The sequence below is a fragment of the Myxocyprinus asiaticus genome, chromosome 3, assembly GCF_019703515.2.
Source record: "Myxocyprinus asiaticus isolate MX2 ecotype Aquarium Trade chromosome 3, UBuf_Myxa_2, whole genome shotgun sequence".
Classification (NCBI taxonomy): domain Eukaryota; kingdom Metazoa; phylum Chordata; class Actinopteri; order Cypriniformes; family Catostomidae; genus Myxocyprinus; species Myxocyprinus asiaticus.
In genome coordinates, this window is record NC_059346.1 from 1,822,225 (window position 1) to 1,840,000 (window position 17,776).

General features: G+C 38.3%; 1 protein-coding gene across 3 annotated transcripts in view; it reads left to right on the forward strand.

Moving 5' to 3' along the window:
- The window catches only part of LOC127423095 (citron rho-interacting kinase-like), a 138,360-nt gene that overhangs the window by 65,134 nt on the left and 55,450 nt on the right, over positions 1-17,776 (forward strand). For all 3 annotated transcript variants that reach the window (XM_051667143.1, XM_051667150.1, XM_051667159.1), the window contains exons 20-26: positions 1,599-1,715; positions 5,314-5,423; positions 8,234-8,408; positions 8,495-8,692; positions 10,327-10,380; positions 13,712-13,909; positions 15,455-15,648. In XM_051667143.1, coding sequence (XP_051523103.1) covers positions 1,599-1,715; positions 5,314-5,423; positions 8,234-8,408; positions 8,495-8,692; positions 10,327-10,380; positions 13,712-13,909; positions 15,455-15,648 — 1,046 coding nt within the window. The remainder of the gene's footprint in view (positions 1-1,598; positions 1,716-5,313; positions 5,424-8,233; positions 8,409-8,494; positions 8,693-10,326; positions 10,381-13,711; positions 13,910-15,454; positions 15,649-17,776) is intronic.

Here is a 17,776-nt window from a genome sequence, read left to right on the forward strand (position 1 = left end):
GAGGAGGTGATTATCTTTCAAACGAGTCCACACACAAGATAATCAGATACATAGATCATTAGATAATCCACATGAAGCACAATGTTACATATGGCCACCAGGAGATGGCGCCAAATACATGACACAGACTCAATGATGACTCAAATGACACAGAATGAAACTCATTCTGTGAAATCTCATTACTAAAATCATGTCTGCATGCTATGCAAACCTTTAGCCATTGTTGTGTTTGCATGTGTAATTAGTTCTTATGTACAATTATTATGTTTTATTTGTTTGGAGACGTTTTTGGACACTATGATAAATTATTTTTGTAATGCTAAAACTTTTGATTGTTTTGTCGTATTAACACAAAATTGTTCTCAGAAAAAGCTGACATGATTGGGAACAAAACAAGAGCAGTTTTTCAGAGACACCTTATTTAATTTTCGGAGGAGCAAGGCGAGCGCTTCCATCGGGATATACTGGACTTTGAACGCCGCTACCAAGGACAGTATAATGAGAACATGATGGGAGACTACGTTTGGGGGCTGAATCATGAAAGTGATTTACAGTATAATCGTAAATCTCGAAAAACTACTCACTTCTAAATCTTTTGAAGTCATTTTTGTATTACTTTAGTATAAATACATGTTAATTTGGATTCATATGTTGTTGTTTTTTTTCGGTCTTTATGTGAACGAAAAGACACAAATTTGCTCGTTTTCTCCTTGGAAATAGGTAAATTTAAAAATATCACTGTCCTGGTCACAAAAGCAAAGTTTGTGGGGAATAATAGCCATTTTCTATTATTTTGAGGCATAAGCAATCAGGAAATAACACTTACTACCCAGGAACAAAAATTATGTTACATAGTGATATATATATATATATATATATACACACACACACACACACACACACACACACACACGTTATAAAAAAATAGTATTCAGATTATTAAAATGCATTACATTATTTTGGCAGAGGAGTTAAGCATTGATAAGATAATACAAAAGTGGCTTTAGAATCCAATATGTTGTTTATTTGCATATTATTGAACAGAAGCCAATCATTGACCTACACTTCACAGCGATCCATTTTGCAATTAAATTTGTCAATCACTCCGAGATTTATTATAAGGACTTTTTAAAGGATGCATCAGTGTACACCTGCGTCAGATGCTTTTGGAGCGTCTCACTTTGATTGCGTCGTGTCATAAACAGTGTTTTTAGATCGCTGTGTCAAGTTAAATGTAGTTTATTACTTCGAAAAACACATCTTGAGATCCCTGCGTTCAGATTTGCGCTCTATCAAGCTGTGTTTGAACGCAAGACATTGTCCTCTGACAGTAAATGTGGTTTGTTCTCTGTATAAGCTGCTCGTTGCCTATACATTGTGTTTCGCTTACTGCCCCCTGCAGAAAACAGGTGGTACTACAAGCTTGAATTGCTCAGACGGTTTGTGGACATGATTAATTGAGTACATTTTTTTATAAAATGAATCGACAGCCCTAATTTTTATATTTGAATGTACATGATGATCTGTTACGCATTAAATAATGTTTATGACTTATTAATGACATATTATAATGTTTGTGTATGTGTGTGTTTCTGCAGGTTTTGGAGGCTCAGATGAGATCAGATCTGGCTGATAAAGAGACTCTTGAGCAGAAACGAGCTCAACATGAGGAAGAAGCTCATGAGAAATGCAAACTCATCAGTGAGCAGAAAGCCGTGAGTGTCTCCATTCTCTGTGGGAATGTTCAGTGTGTTTGTGCAGATTTTGAGAGTATTTGTGTAGCTTTATCAGTGTTTGTTCTAGTGTAAACACTGACTAGATCATCCAGCAGAATTTGATTGTCTGGCTTTGAGGATTTTGAGTAATTATAGGAATAATCGTACGATTCCAAGTTCAGTCTCATTAAACCTGTGAAGAACACGTCTGCGTCACATTTCAAAACAAAGGAAATACAAAATTATATTTTTCTTATAGAAAACAAAAGCTTTTTTTAGGACCATTCCGAGTTTTTTTTTTTGCATAGTCACTAGCTGTCGACCGATATGTTTTTTTTTTTTAATGGCTGATGCCGATATCCAGAGAGCAGGGTGGCTGATAGGCCGATACAATGCCGATATATCACTCAATTTAATATAGTAAATAACATAAACATAAAATTGCAAAAAAATGAAAAAACTCTTATTTAGCACTATGTTTACTCAATTTCACGCTAAACTTTAACTTTGTAAAAAAGAATCTAAAAAAATAATATTGTATTTTAAATGGTAGATACATTCAGTCATCAAATTGTAGTAATTTATTTGCACATGAAGAAATTGTTAATATATTAGGAAGGAAATACCAGTACACACAGTAGTCCAGCAACCATATATGGCATGTCCACGTTAGCAATCGCATTTACTCAAACCAATTGCACATACAGTGCATATTGAATAAGACATTTACTTATAGCACACGTGAAACACTTTTACCTTGAAGTTGCTCTCACACGCTCGTGCGGATCCAGCACGAGCCTCAATCTCCTGATAGTTTAAATGGTCTGGATCACCTGCTTGGACTGTCACGGACTGACCATCATGATTTGTGTATCAGAGGAACTTTTGATCCTGATGCTGAAGTTTTTATTCTGGCTGATGGAATACGCGCTTCAGAGGAAGATATTAGATGAGCGCTCGGCGGGAAAACGCTGTTTAAACGAGATATTTGCATATTTGCAGACAGTATATAATAGAAGTTTTATTGATATTTGCCTTTTATCATTAGAAAAGTGACAGGGAATTGTTGAGGAGAGACTGATAGAATACGTGTTTTAGAGGTAAATAAATGAGAGCACAGGATGCTGAAGATCTGCTCAAGTTTTGTGAGGTTGGTTTATTACATCTATTTAAATGAGATATGCGCATATTTGCAGATGGTATATGATATTAGTTTTATTGATATTTGCCTTTTATCATTAGAAAAGTGAGAGGGAACTGTTGAGGAGAGACTGTTAGAATACCTGCTTTAGTAAATGAGAGCTCCACAGGACGCTGGATCTGCTCAAGTTTTGTGAGGTTGGTTTATTACATCTGTTTAATGATATACGCACATATTTGCAGACGGTATATGATATTAGTTTTATTGATATTTACCTTTTTATCATTAGACAAGACAATTAAATGTTACAGGGAACTGTTGAGGAGAGAGAGGGAGAATGAAACAGACGAGTACTTTAACATTATGAGCTCAAACGCGTCTGCCGCGGCTCTGTATGCGGACCATTTAAATGACACTGTGTTGCACACCGGTCTATTATTGTAGTAACACGATGGCACGTAACAATAAAACAAACTGTGACTGTTCGTTTACATGTTTTAGTCGCTTCACATGCAAGCAGGCGATTCTCAGTGCCCTCAAGAAACAAATCGGCCAAATGAGAAAATGTATCCGCTGATGCAAATAATTAAAAAAGTCAGAATATCGGCCAGTTTATCGGCCTCTGCGATTTATCGTTTGACCACTAATTGTGACATTATTTTCATGACAATTAAGCATTGAAATCCCCAAATTCTCATTACTACAATGCTAATTACTGAAAACTGTAATTTATGCTGGTTTAAACAAAAAACAAATAAATTACACTACTTTTAGTGTAATGACAATCTAATGATAATTACAACATAAATCTTGATGGTCCTAAAAAAGACTATATATACTTTATGCAAAATATAATTTGTTCTTTTTGTTTTCCTTTCGATTTTAGGGTGAAATGTGACTTGCACATGTTTTCATGAGATTCACCCTTCAAGCCTTTTAGCTCTTGATCTGGTTAACTTGTAAGACTTTAGCTAACTAGATTACCGTCCTCTGTCATCAGTTGAGCATAAACTGAATCGCTCGCTGTGTGAGTTCAGTCAGGTGTGAAACTGCTATATTTGCAAAATGAATACTGAGGATTTGGACATACTACTCAATTGGCATACTGTTTTTGGCATACTATATCCTCCCGAGTGTGACTGCTGTGTGCATTTTCCATTCCCCTTTTTGATTTGTAACTAATAGCACCAAATAAACATGCAAAAAAATAAAAAAATAATAGTTTCCTAATAATGAATGTCCTCATATGTGCACAGTGGGACTAAGTTGTGAAATTTGAAATAACACCAAGCTATTGAATTGTGTATTATGTTTCCAGGAGTGTTGATTATTCATGTTTTTGAGACGTTACAGACATTACATCAGAAATTATCATAATTAATTCAGATTCAAAGTAATGTCCAGCATCATCCAATCACTGTCAACCATGTTAAAATAAAATGATACATTATAAATTCTGAATCTATGTACTGATTATCATTGTCACATGTCTGTCAAACATGTTGAGTGATCCAAACATCATCTGCAGCCTGAAACTGAACTTTTGATCAGATTTTAGGAGTGAATGCACTTAACTGCATAGAGAACTATAGGATGCTCCCTTGCTCCCTATTTAGTGAATGACTTAACCTCCAGTGTGCTGTCTGTCTGCACTGGTCTCAGAACAGCTTGAAATGCATTTTATTTTCATCCTAACTCCATATAAAGCCTCTGAAAGCAACATTATTTGGAGGAACCCATTGATTCTCAATGTGATAATGCACAGTAAATACAGGATTTGTATGGAAAAAAATGTGCTAAAGTACACATTTGTGCACTGTGTTTCACAGCGTGCCATTTCGCGATAAATCACTCAAATTTAAAAAATGTCATATCAGATGACACTAGAGACTCTAATCTTTTGACTCAAACAGGTTTCAATGTAAAAACGTAATTAGGTTTCTTACCAGATGTAGTTTTGTTGGCGTTTCTCCCAAAGACAAACTCCGCTGTGATCAGCGCCATGTTGTTTTGTCACATGACTCGGTGCATCGAAAGTTTAACCCTTTACTGACAACACAGGGTCTCCTGAACTGAGATCAGTCGGTTTAAATCAAATGAAATTATGCGTTGCCTATAGCGAAGCCAAAACTTAATGTCCACGCATGTGGACGCGGGGCCTCAGGTGGTTAAAGTATGGATATTTGGATGCAGAAACAGTGTTTACACTCTTCTGGAAGTCAAACTAACAATGAATTACTTATATTTGACTCTGAATATTAAACTAAGTTACGCAGAAGTATTTTTACAAGGAAAAAATTGCTCACTTCTCCTTAAAAGTATGTTTTTTTTTTGTTGTTTTTTTTTGCAGGACTGAGTCAGTAGGACGTTATCTATGTACTGTTGTGCATTATATCATATATTAGTGTGTGCTGATGCTGTGTGGTTTATATATTGTGTGTGTGTTTCTCTCTTTAGACCATCAATGCCATGGACAATAAAATGAAGAGTTTGGAGCAGAGGATCGCTGAACTCTCAGAGGCCAATAAGCTAGCGGCCAACAGCAGCATTTACACACAGAAAAACATGTAAGAGCCCTTCAGAGTAATTTCAACAGCATTTCCCAACTGGTTTGTACTGGTTAATGGTGGTTTGGGTGCTGGTCTAGTGTGCCTAACTATTCTGTTCAAGTTTAGTAAAGCTAGTTGAATGCCAATGAAGTCTTGCTGGTTAAGTTGGTTAAGAAGCCTGGTGGATAATCAACAGATTTCGGTTTAATTAATCAGTGCAGTCACATTTAATTAGTTTAACTTGCTTATTAGGCACATCATTGACTGAATGATGAATAGATCAGATGTTTGGAATTGATGAGGAGTTTGAATGGATTTTCTGTATGCTCCAATTTAAGACAAGTCATGTTTGAATGCATTTGTTAGATTGAAGTCAACATGAAATAAAAATTGACACTGTACTTTCTTAATACATGTTCCTGGTCTTACTGTGAATGATTCATCGGTGCATGTTATTCCAAAGCAAAAGAAAAAAGCTTTCTTCAAAATGAAGTAACTTGCTCCACCTTTGAAACAACTTTTCTTTTAGTCTTTTTTCTTTTATGTATTTTTTTGCGGAAAAAACTGCCCTGATAAGTTGTTCACAATAAAACCAGTGACACATTAATTCCTCCAATTCTGCAGTGGGCGGGGCTAGAAATAAAATCTTATACCATCACTATTGCATTTATGTTACATAAAATAACAGAATAAAGCCTCATAAACTTTGTGTCGCAAATGTGCGCCACCTAGAGTTGATATAGAAATATGCATTTGAACAAACGTTTTTCACATAGCACTTAAATAGACAAGTCATATATATATATATATATAAAAAAATCTCTTTCTTAGAAATGCAACTGTACAGTTTATTTTGTTGCCCAAACACCATAGTTTGAATGATTATCTATAGAATCACAAAGTGAAATATGATCTCTGTAAGACAACAAAGAAAAACATCTCATGTCTGCACTTATTACTGCTTCTGTAAGCCCCAAATAGCCACAAACTAAAAAAAAGAAAAAGAGAGCAAACAGAACCAGAATTACATGCTTGCAAATTTAGAACAACAACAACAAAAGGGAGCAAACAGAACCAGAATTACATGTTTACAAAGTTAGGACAACAACAACAAAAGAGAGCAAACAGAACCAGAATTACATGTTTACAAAGTTAGGACAACAACAACAAAAGGGAGCAAACAGAACCAGAATTACATGTTTACAAAGTTAGGACAACAACAACAAAAGAGAGCAAACAGAACCAGAATTACATGTTTACAAAGTTAGAACAACAACAACAAAAGAGAGCAAACAGAACCAGAATTACATGTTTACAAAGTTAGGACAACAACAACAAAAGAGAGCAAACAGAACCAGAATTACATGCTTGCAAATTTAGAACAACAACAACAAAAGGGAGCAAACAGAACCAGAATTACATGCTTACAAAGTTAGAACAACAACAACAAAAGAGAGCAAACAGAACCAGAATTACATGCTTACAAAGTTAGGACAACAACAACAAAAGGGAGCAAACAGAACCAGAATTACATGTTTACAAAGTTAAAACAACAAGAACAACAAAAGGGAGCAAACAGAACCAGAATTACATGTTTACAAAGTTAGGACAACAACAACAAAAGAGAGCAAACAGAACCAGAATTACATGTTTACAAAGTTAGGACAACAACAACAAAAGAGAGCAAACAGAACCAGAATTACATGTTTACAAAGTTAGAACAACAACAACAAAAGAGAGCAAACAGAACCAGAATTACATGTTTACAAAGTTAGGACAACAACAGCAAAAGAGAGCAAACAGAACCAGAATTACATGTTTACAAAGTTAGGACAACAACAACAAAAGAGAGCAAACAGAACCAGAATTACATGCTTACAAAGTTAGGACAACAACAACAAAAGAGAGCAAACAGAACCAGAATTACATGCTTACAAAGTTAGAACAACAACAACAAAAGGGAGCAAACAGAACCAGAATTACATGCTTACAAAGTTAGGACAACAACAACAAAAGAGAGCAAACAGAACCAGAATTACATGCTTGCAAATTTAGAACAACAACAACAAAAGGGAGCAAACAGAACCAGAATTACATGCTTACAAAGTTAGGACAACAACAACAAAAGAGAGCAAACAGAACCAGAATTACATGCTTACAAAGTTAGAACAACAACAACAAAAGAGAGCAAACAGAACCAGAATTACATGCTTACAAAGTTAGGACAACAACAACAAAAGGGAGCAAACAGAACCAGAATTACATGTTTACAAAGTTAGACAACAACAACAAAGGAGCAAACAGAACCAGAATTACATGTTTACAAAGTTAGACAACAACAACAAAGGAGCAAACAGAACCAGAATTACATGTTTACAAAGTTAGAACAACAACAACAAAAGGGAGCAAACAGAACCAGAATTACATGCTTACAAAGTTAGAACAACAACAACAAAAGAGAGCAAACAGAACCAGAATTACATGCTTACAAAGTTAGGACAATGAAAAAAAAGATCATTAATAATGAAATTATGTTCAGTATATTTTGGTCTGGAAAATTAGACCAATTTTATGCAGTTAGTCTACTATATGTGTGAGCTTTTATATTTGGGTGTGAAAAACTGCAGGCACTGCCAAAAAATGCACTAGAGTTGCAGAGGTGAGGAAATTAAATAGAGAAGTATATAGCGTCAATTTTGACTTGAATCATTAATACATTGTGAATGAATTAAATAAAGAAGTGCTACCCCTAATAAACTGATTCACCCAGTATGACCTCAGAGCCCCTGATGTGATGCAAGCATGGTATCTGTGGGCTTGTTTCTCAGGAAAGCTCAAGAGGAGATGATATCTGAACTCCGACAGCAAAAGTTTTATCTGGAGTCACAGGCAGGAAAACTGGAAGCTCAGAATACCAAACTAGAGGAACATCTGGAGAAGATGAGCCAACAAGAGCAGACCAGGAAGAGCCGGATTCTGGAGATGGAGACCAGACTCCGAGAGGTGAGAGAGGACTGGCTGTGTTCAAGAGTGCATACTAACGTACTACTCGTCCTGTAATTGCAGTAGAACATTGTGTTGTGTCATAGATGGGTCTGGAACATGAAGAACAGAAGCTGGAGATCAAGCGTCAGGTGACGGAGCTCACGCTTTCACTACAAGAGAGAGAATCGCAGATCAGCAGTCTGCAGGCCGCACGACACGCCTTAGAGAGTCAACTGCAACAGGCCAAAACTGAACTAGAGGAGACGACGGCAGAAGCCGAGGAGGAGATCACAGCGCTCAGAGTAAGACACAAACTCACATAGTGTTAAGAAGAACTGTACCATCAGAAAATAGTCTTAAAAAGTCTTGAATTGCCCTTTCGCAAATTATGGCCTTAAAAAAGCCTCCTTAAATTGGAGCAACGAGTCTTAAATTCATAAGGTCATGGTATTAAATGTTGCATGAGGGATTAGTTTCTTATTGCGTTTAACTCGTTTTAAAGTGAAGAGTCATTTCTGAGCACGAACAGCCCCATACCAAATGTGCTGTCTCTAGGACAAACTCTATAGCGCCACCACCAGTTGCATATAATTACGCTTCTCCTAAAGATGATACAAATGGACCGCTTAAATTAAAACTCATCCCATTACAGTGGCCGCCATCTTGGATTATGACATTTATCGTTTATTCGCTACTATTCCTGCCAACTTTGCCCAATTTGCCAGTGGGTCAAAATAATTTCCAGACTGATCCGCACATATTGAATAATACCAACTTTTGATTTTGTTGAAAAGTTACGTTAACACAAATTTAACGATGTCGACATGAAACAGGAAGTGAGACTATATGTTGCCAATGGTTTGTCATATTGAAACGAAACTTGGTATACTTCATCAGGACCATGATCTGAGGGTACATGCAAAGTTTGGTGACAGCGCCACCTATGGGTCAATACTTTTGAAAATGGATATTTTTGTCCGTAACTTTTGAACCGTATGTCCTAAAATCACGAGTTTGGTGTCTATGGATTCCTCGGGTCATGAGGATTTTCAAGGCCATACTGCCTCTGTGATACTGACATTGATTTTTATCTTAAAGTAAAATATCTTTTGAATGCATTGTCAGATTTATAAGAAATTTGGTATGCATCATTGACATCATGTCCTGAACGTACCTGAGCAGTTTGGAGACAGCGCCACCTACAGTTCAAAAGATAATCCACACTTGTGTGTGGACACCAACCTTGGCATGTCTTTTGGCCGTTCGCCAGTCATGTCAACTGAGTGGCACAGTGTGTAAATATATATAATTGGCTAATCTATGACATTAGGGATTTAGATTGCAGAATCATAGGGAGGTTCTTATAACAATCATAGAAGCTCAACAACAGGAGCATCTAGATTTAATGACTGAATTACTTATTTGAATAAAATCTTGTTTTTATTGTTTGGTGGTGATAACTTATATTTTATTCCAGAGCTTTGAAGTATATTTTTGGGTGTTGTTTAAACACTATTCCAGTGAAACAGCAGTGTCGTAGAGGAATATAGCTGATATAATGCGTCTGATCAGAAGGTAAAAGTTATTTCCACATTCTGGTGGATAGGGGCAGAGGTATTCAAGCTGTATCATGTTACTTTTTGTTAAATGAATTAAAAAGTAATGGAGATCTGTTAAGTTGAGTTTTTAAACTTTAGTGTGTTTCTACTGTATACAGTATATATGACTGTTCTTGTGCTCCCTAGGCATTTACATTTAGAGAGCGATGCGATGACATTGTTCCCTTAAATTATTCCTTGAATTTCTTTAGTTGGTCTTGAAAAGGTCTTATAAAAGTCTTAAATTTGGCTTCATAAAACCTGCAGAAACCCTGGATAGTGTTGTAGAAGATGACAGCATGCACTCACACTGATGGTGTATATTTTTTCTTATTCAGGCCCACAGAGATGAAATTCAACGCAAGTTTGACGCTTTAAGAGACAGCTGCTCGGTAAGTCACCAAGTAGTGTCTGTCCGTTCATACTTCCTGGGCTAAGATTTCCCATAACCCCTTGATCAATGACTGTTCAACTTTATTACGCATTGTATTGTACACGCATTGACTTTTATTATGGTATTATATATCTTGGATATCAAAGACCTTTGCCGCTTTAGTCAAAGGTCTGACTACACGAGACCAAGTCTACATCAGCTTTCATTCAGTTTTCATACGTCATAATGTTCCAAAATATTTTCAGATTGTTTGGAGGAGAATGCCATTCCAATGTAAACAAAGCAAAATCGATCCGTTTTCAAACGAAAATGTATTAGCGCTGGGTAGGCATGGGCGATAAGACCAAAATCGTATATACCGTTATGAATAATTTTATATCACGATAAAGATATATATCACAATATAGTAAAAGTTTTCTGGAAATTCAATAAAAATTGGTTTGTATATTAAATAACCATATTGTAATGCCTATTTTTGGAACTCCAGTCAGTGAATTAAATACTTTATAAATTAAAACTACTTCCTCTTTATTTAGAAAAAGACAAACACTAAGTAAATAATAAATAAATTAATAAATAAAAATCACATATTGCGATATACACGATATAGCAAAATCTCCGTCGGTTGACACTTTATATCATCGCTATGATATTTATCGTCATATGGCTTCAAATATGACGATATTCGTTATACTGTACATCTCGAGAATTATGTATTTGCTCTGAAGTGTTGGGTGTAAACCAATTACAAAGTAATTAGTTACTGTAATCTAATTACTTTTTCAGATTTCATTAATTCTGGGTAAGATTCTGATATTATTTTGATGAATTGTGCAGCCCTGAAGGATTGCGAAATGAGTCTAATGATGCTAATGATGATAAAGGGTGCATTCAAATTATATTACGATATTGTAGAATTTTACATCGAAAGCAAAATCATCGCGATTATAACGTGAATATTCGATATATCGCCCAGCTCTAAAATTTCTTGGTGTGGCATACCTGGCATACATTTTATAGAAGACACAAAGTGATTGATACGCTGTGGTTTCAAAAGAATTGCAGCAAGGGTGTAGTGAAAGCGTTGCATGATTTCGACTCTTACGTTTGGATTAGGCTTCCTCAGGGACAGCCGGACAGGATAAAGGATTTAGAGAGAAATTATCGACTAAATCGGCCACAGAGAGAAAGGATCGAAACAACTTGTATCTTCTTCTCTTGGCTTTGAGTCTGAGTGATGCTATAAGAGAACTGGTCCACACAGAAAATGTACCTGTCTTCAAAGCCTCATTTACCCCAAACCACAGACCCCAGATCAGTCTGCATCATTATACTGTCATGTGACTCTGTGTGACTTGGTTTACAATAAGAGTAAATACTTCAATTAGAGGATTTAAAGTTTAAGCAAATGATTGCAATTGTAGTCTAATGACGCCATCTTTACAAAACTAAATGGGCAAATAAAAACCACAATAAAATAGTCACAATATTCAGGTTGCTTAATGTTATACAATACAATGACAAGAAAAAGTATGTGAACCCTTTGGAATTACCTGCATTTATGTATAAATTTGTCTTAGAATCTGGTTTGATCTTCATCTAAGTTACAATAATGAACAAACACAATCTGTTTTAACTAATATCACATAAAATATTACATTTTTCTAGTACATATTAAATACATCATTCAAACATTCACAGTGTATTTTGGAAAAAGTAAGTGAACCCCTAGGCTAATGACGTCAACAAAAGCTAATTAGTGTCAGGAGTTGGCAAACCTGGCATCCAGTTAATGAAACGAGATTGGAGGTGTGGGTTAGAGCTACTTTGACTTATAAAAAGCACTCAAATATTTTGAGTTTTCTCATTCACAAGAAGCATCTGCTGATGTGGACCATGCCTTGCAAAAAAGATCTCCGAAGACCTACGATCAAGAATTGTTGCTTTGCATAAAGTTGGAAAGGGTTAAAGTTATCTCGAAGAGTTTAAATATTCATCTGTCCACAGTTAGACAAACTGTCTATAAATGGAGATGATTTAGTACTATAGGTACTCTCACTAGAAGTGGCCGTCCAGCCAAGATGACTCAAAGGGCACACCGCAGAATGCTCAATGAGGTAAAAAAGAACCCTAGAGTGACAGATAAAGACTTGAAGGAATCATTGGAGCTGGTTAACATCTCTGTTCATGAGTTTACTATACAGAAAACATTAAACAGGTATGGTGTCCATGGCAGGACATCATGAAGGAAGCCACTGCTTTCCTACAAAAACATAATTGTGCGCCTGAAGTTTGCCAAAGACCATCTTGACACTCCACAACACTACTGGGAAAATGTTTTGTGGACTGATGAAAGTAAGGTTGAATTGTTTGTGAAGAACACGCAGCACTACGTATGGCATAAAAAGGGCACCTCATACCAACATGAAAACATCATCCCAACGGTGAAGTACGGTGGAGGGAGCATCATGATTTGGGGCTGCTTTGCTGCTTCGGGGCCTAGACTGCTTGCCATCATCGAGGGAAAAATTAATTCCCAAGTTTATCAAGACATCCTACAGGATAATGTCAGGGTGTCTGTGTGCCAGCTGAAGATCAGTAGAAGTTGGGTGATGCAGCAGGACAATGACCATAAACATCGAAGTAAATCCACTACAGAATGACTTCAAAAAAAGAAAATCCACCTTTTGGAGTGTCCCAGTCAGAGCCCAGACCTTAACCCAATAGAGTTGCTGTGGAATGACATCAAGAGAGACACCAGACATCCTAAGAATATGTCTGAGCTGAAGCAGTTCTGTAAGGAAGAATGATCCAAAATTCCTTCTGAACGTTGTGCAGGTTTAATCCGCAGATACCGGAAACGCTTGATTGAGGTTATTGCTGCCAAAGGAGGATCGACCAGTTAATAAATCCAAGGGTTCACTTACTTTTTCCACAGCACTGTGAATGTTTAATGGGATGTGTTCAATAAAGACATGAAAGATTATAATTGTTTGTGTGTTGTTAGTTTAAGCACATTGTGTTTGTCTATACTTGTTACTCTGATGAAAATGAGATCACATTTTATGACCAATTAATGCAGAAAACCAGCTAATTCCAAAGGGTTCACATACTTTTTCTTGCCACTGTATATAGTGGAAATTCTAATGGTAAATTGGCTTTAATAAATGTGATAGTTATGTGTACAATGGCTGATCAGCATAATCATAAATATTGATTAGTGGGTGATTAGTGTCTCAGTGAAGACAATCATGATTCTGTTGATGAGGGCAATGAAACAAGACTGTGACTGACATGTGGTGATGAAGATGATGTTGATGATGTGACAGGTAATAACAGACCTGGAGGAGCAGTTAACTCAGCTGACGCAGGAGAATGCAGAGTTAAACCGCCAGAACTTCTACCTGTCCAAACAGCTGGACGAGATGACTGTGGAGAACGAGGAGCGACTGCAGCTCACTCATGATGTGGACCGTCTGCGCAGAGAGGTCGCAGACAGAGAGATGCACCTCAACAACCAGAAACAGGTACAAGTCATTTACACACCCAAACTTGTCGTTTCACTTTAAAAAAAGACCCAAAATCAAAAAGTCAACATTCCCTCCGTTTGCCTTTGTTCAGACAAACAAATAGTCCCGCCCCTAAACTCCCGATACCGATACTGGTGTCTAAGTACTCATGTACTTTTTGCTCGTAAAAATGCTCCGATACCACTGACATATTATAAATCAGTGTCTGATATCAAAAACCGATGTCCTAGTGTGTTCATACCTTTAACAGCTCCTTGACTCAAACACGGAAAACACCATCATGAGCATTACGCACTCTGTTTGTAGCAGATGACAGCGAGCAGAGCGCTAATTCACTTTAAAGTGTGAGGCACATACAGACTACATGTTTATTTAAAATAATAGCAGCCTTTTGCGGTTTAATAATCACATTGGGTCACGTAGTGGCCGGCTTTTCTGGAGCTCAGAAGCTTCTGTCAAAACACAGAAATGGAAAGGACTTCAAAATAAAAGGTCCACCAAAATAAAAGCTCAACTTAAACTTATGTAATGTTCTCTGTAATACTACTATTACTACTACTAATAATAATAAATCAGTAGTAATTTGTAACACTTAAGATGGTAAGGAGGAAGCTGGGACCTTCCAGGCCTCGCTCTGCCCAGACGCCACTCGGCTCCGGCCTGCTTACCACACATCCCATCGCCAAACTCAGGTCAGGGATTTCTACGGCCTGTGACCTACTCCCCCCAATTCTAGGGAGGGAGCATCGACAGGTCACACCGGTCTCCGGATCTGACCTCTGCATGCCTGAAAGGGGGAACAGGGCAAAAGAGAGGAGAAAGGGAAGAGGGGGGCAGATAAAACAAAAGGGAGAGAGAAAGCAGAGAGAGGAGAGAGAGATGGGCTTGCCGGTCCCGGACACGTCCTCGACTGGCCCTCAGCTCGCTGTCGTGCTTCCGTCTGCGAAACCAGGCGATGGCAATGGACCCCCTCAGCCATCCCTTCCGGTTGCCGGTTGATGCAGTGCTCCAGCACCACCAGATCGAGCACTCCCTCGGCGTCACGATCCTCAGTCAGCGGCGGGGACACCTTGGACGGTGCATCCTTCCTCCTACCCGGGTTTCGGCACCAGTGTAACACTTAAGACAGTAAGGAGGAAGCTGGGACCGGCTTGTTAAACACATAGACATTTAATGACACTTTTCAATGTATAAAGAAACAAAGACATGCACTGCTGTTCAGCCAGCTGCATCAAATCATAAAAATGTATTTTTGAGAGTCACCGTCATTATGGTTTCTTAAGGAGCTTGTATGCTGGGTTGAAAATCTCAAGCATTGATAGTGTATCTTTTTGTTTACATCAAGTGTTCTGATCAAGAAAACGCAGGCTGTCATCCAGTCAACTGCGCAGCACGGCCGGCACAGTGTGGATGCTTTTACTTGCGTGAATCACCGAAAGTGATGCGCTGCCTGAACTGAAGTACATTGGCATGCACATGTGAGACCCCTGTATTGAACCAAATGACTTATCTCATGTAATGTTTGAGTCTGTTTATCTGCAGAACATCGAGACACTGAAGACCACATGCAGTATGCTGGAAGAGCAGGTGGTGGAACTGGAGAGTCTAAACGACGAGCTGCTGGAGAAAGAAAGACAGTGGGAGAACTGGCGATCTGCTCTGGAGGACGAGAAGAACCAGGCAGAACGCAGAACCCGAGACATGCAGAGACTCCTGGACAACGAGAAACAGAACAGGTGACGCACACAGAACCTACCTAGGAGACTACCGAGAGCAGGTACAATAACGCACAATCGACATGCTTCCCTTTGGGAGCCAATCACCTGAGCTGTAATTGCCATGTAACTAACTTCTTGCATGTGGATGACAGTGCACGTCAGCGACCAATGAAGACCCAGGAAAGATTTTTGACCCAGGAAAAATTTTGCGGTGAATAATAAATACAAATTGAAGCATTAAAATAAAGATAATATATCAATATAGCCTACAAACAGGTGAAAGTCCCGTAAATCTATCAGGAATTTTTACGATAGGACACCATTATTTAGTTAAGTAATAATAATAGCAATAATAATAATAATAATGTTACATTTATACAGCACCTTTTCAAAGCTCAAGAACACTTAACAGTCGCAAATTTAGCACGGTTTAAAGAAAAACAAGAACAAAAAAGGTTCTTTGTTTTACATGAGGAGGAATATTCCGAATAGATGAATACTATATGGAGCATTTAAACCTTTATGGAGCATTTTTAACTTTGTTTCGGAATAAAGTCTTAACCAGATAATTTCCTTAATTGTTGATGTGGATATAAATATGGTCAACTTTAAGAGACGGGTAGACGAGCCCCGACGTGAAATCGTCAGTTCAGGTCAGGAATTTAACATCGCACTCAGGTTTAGACTATAAATAAATACATGGAAATCACGTGTGAATCATGTGATACATTAACATAGACATTTCAAAAAGTGGAAAGTGTGTGGGGCCTGGGTATCTCAGCGAGTATTAACGCTGGCTATCACACCTGGAGTTCGCTAGTTCGAATCCCAGGGTGTGCTGAGTGACTCCAGCCAGGTCTCCTAAGCAACCAAATTGGCCCGGTTGCTAGGGAGGGTAGAGTCACATGGGGTAACCTCCTCGTGGTTGCTATAATGTGGTTCTTGCTCTCGGTGGGGTGCGTGGTGAGTTGTGCGTGGATGCCGCAGAGAATAGCGTGAAGCCTCCACACGCACTACATCTCCGCGGTAACGTGCTCAACAAGCCACGTGATGAGATGCGCAGATTGACAGTCTCAGACGCGGAGACAACTGAGATTCGTCCTCCGCCACACGGATTGAGTCACTACGCCACCACGAGGACTTAGAGTGCATTGGGAATTGGGCGTTCCAAATTGGCGAGGAAAAAAAAAGAAGTGGAAAGTGTATATGATGTTGCATCTTTTTTTTTTTTTTTGGGGGGGGGGGGATTTTTTCCCCTTTTTCTCCCAATTTGGAATGCCCAATTCCCAATGCGTTCTAAGTCCTCGTGGTCGCGTAGTAATTCGCCTCAGTCCGGGTGGCGGAGGACGAATCCCAGTTGCCTCCGCGTCTGAGACAGTCAACCCGCGCATCTTATCACGTGGCTTGTTGAGCGTGTTGCCACGGAGACATAGCGCGTGTGGAGGCTTCACGCCATCCACCGCGGCAACCACGCTCAATTCACCATGCGCCCCACCGAGAACAAACCACATTATAGCGACCACGAGGAGGTTACCCCATGTGACTCTACCCTCCCTAGCAACCGGGCCAATTTGGTTGCTTAGCAGACCTGGCTGGAGTCACTCAGCACGCCCTGGGATTCGAACTAGCGAACTAGCGAACTCCAGGGGTGGTAGCCAGCGTATTTTACCACTGAGCTACCCAGACCCCCTATGATGTTGCATCTTAATGTTACACCTGACCATCTCCAGACGTGCACAATTTACAGAGACCGCAAATGGAGTCGAGACCACGCCCATCCGATCTGAAATCACACCGTGCACATTTTCGTTCAATTTAGAAATATTGGCTGCACAGATTCATAAATTCATTGTAATTTAGAATATGTTAATTTGTCAATGTTGCTTTATGCTTGTGTTTCTTGGATTATCAGTCAAAATTATTCGGATGAATCCGTTATTCGTTTTGAAGTCATTATTTGTGCCTTTCCGAATAGGGTATTCGGCTTCGGACACATCCGCTAGTTATTAATATTTTAACAATTGTTTTTTTTCTCGCGGGCGGACCCATTCGAGCTTAAAGGGTAAAAAGCAATTAGTCAATGTAAAATGCACAATTACATGCATTTATTTTATTCAACATTTAATTTGCCATTGACATTATCTGT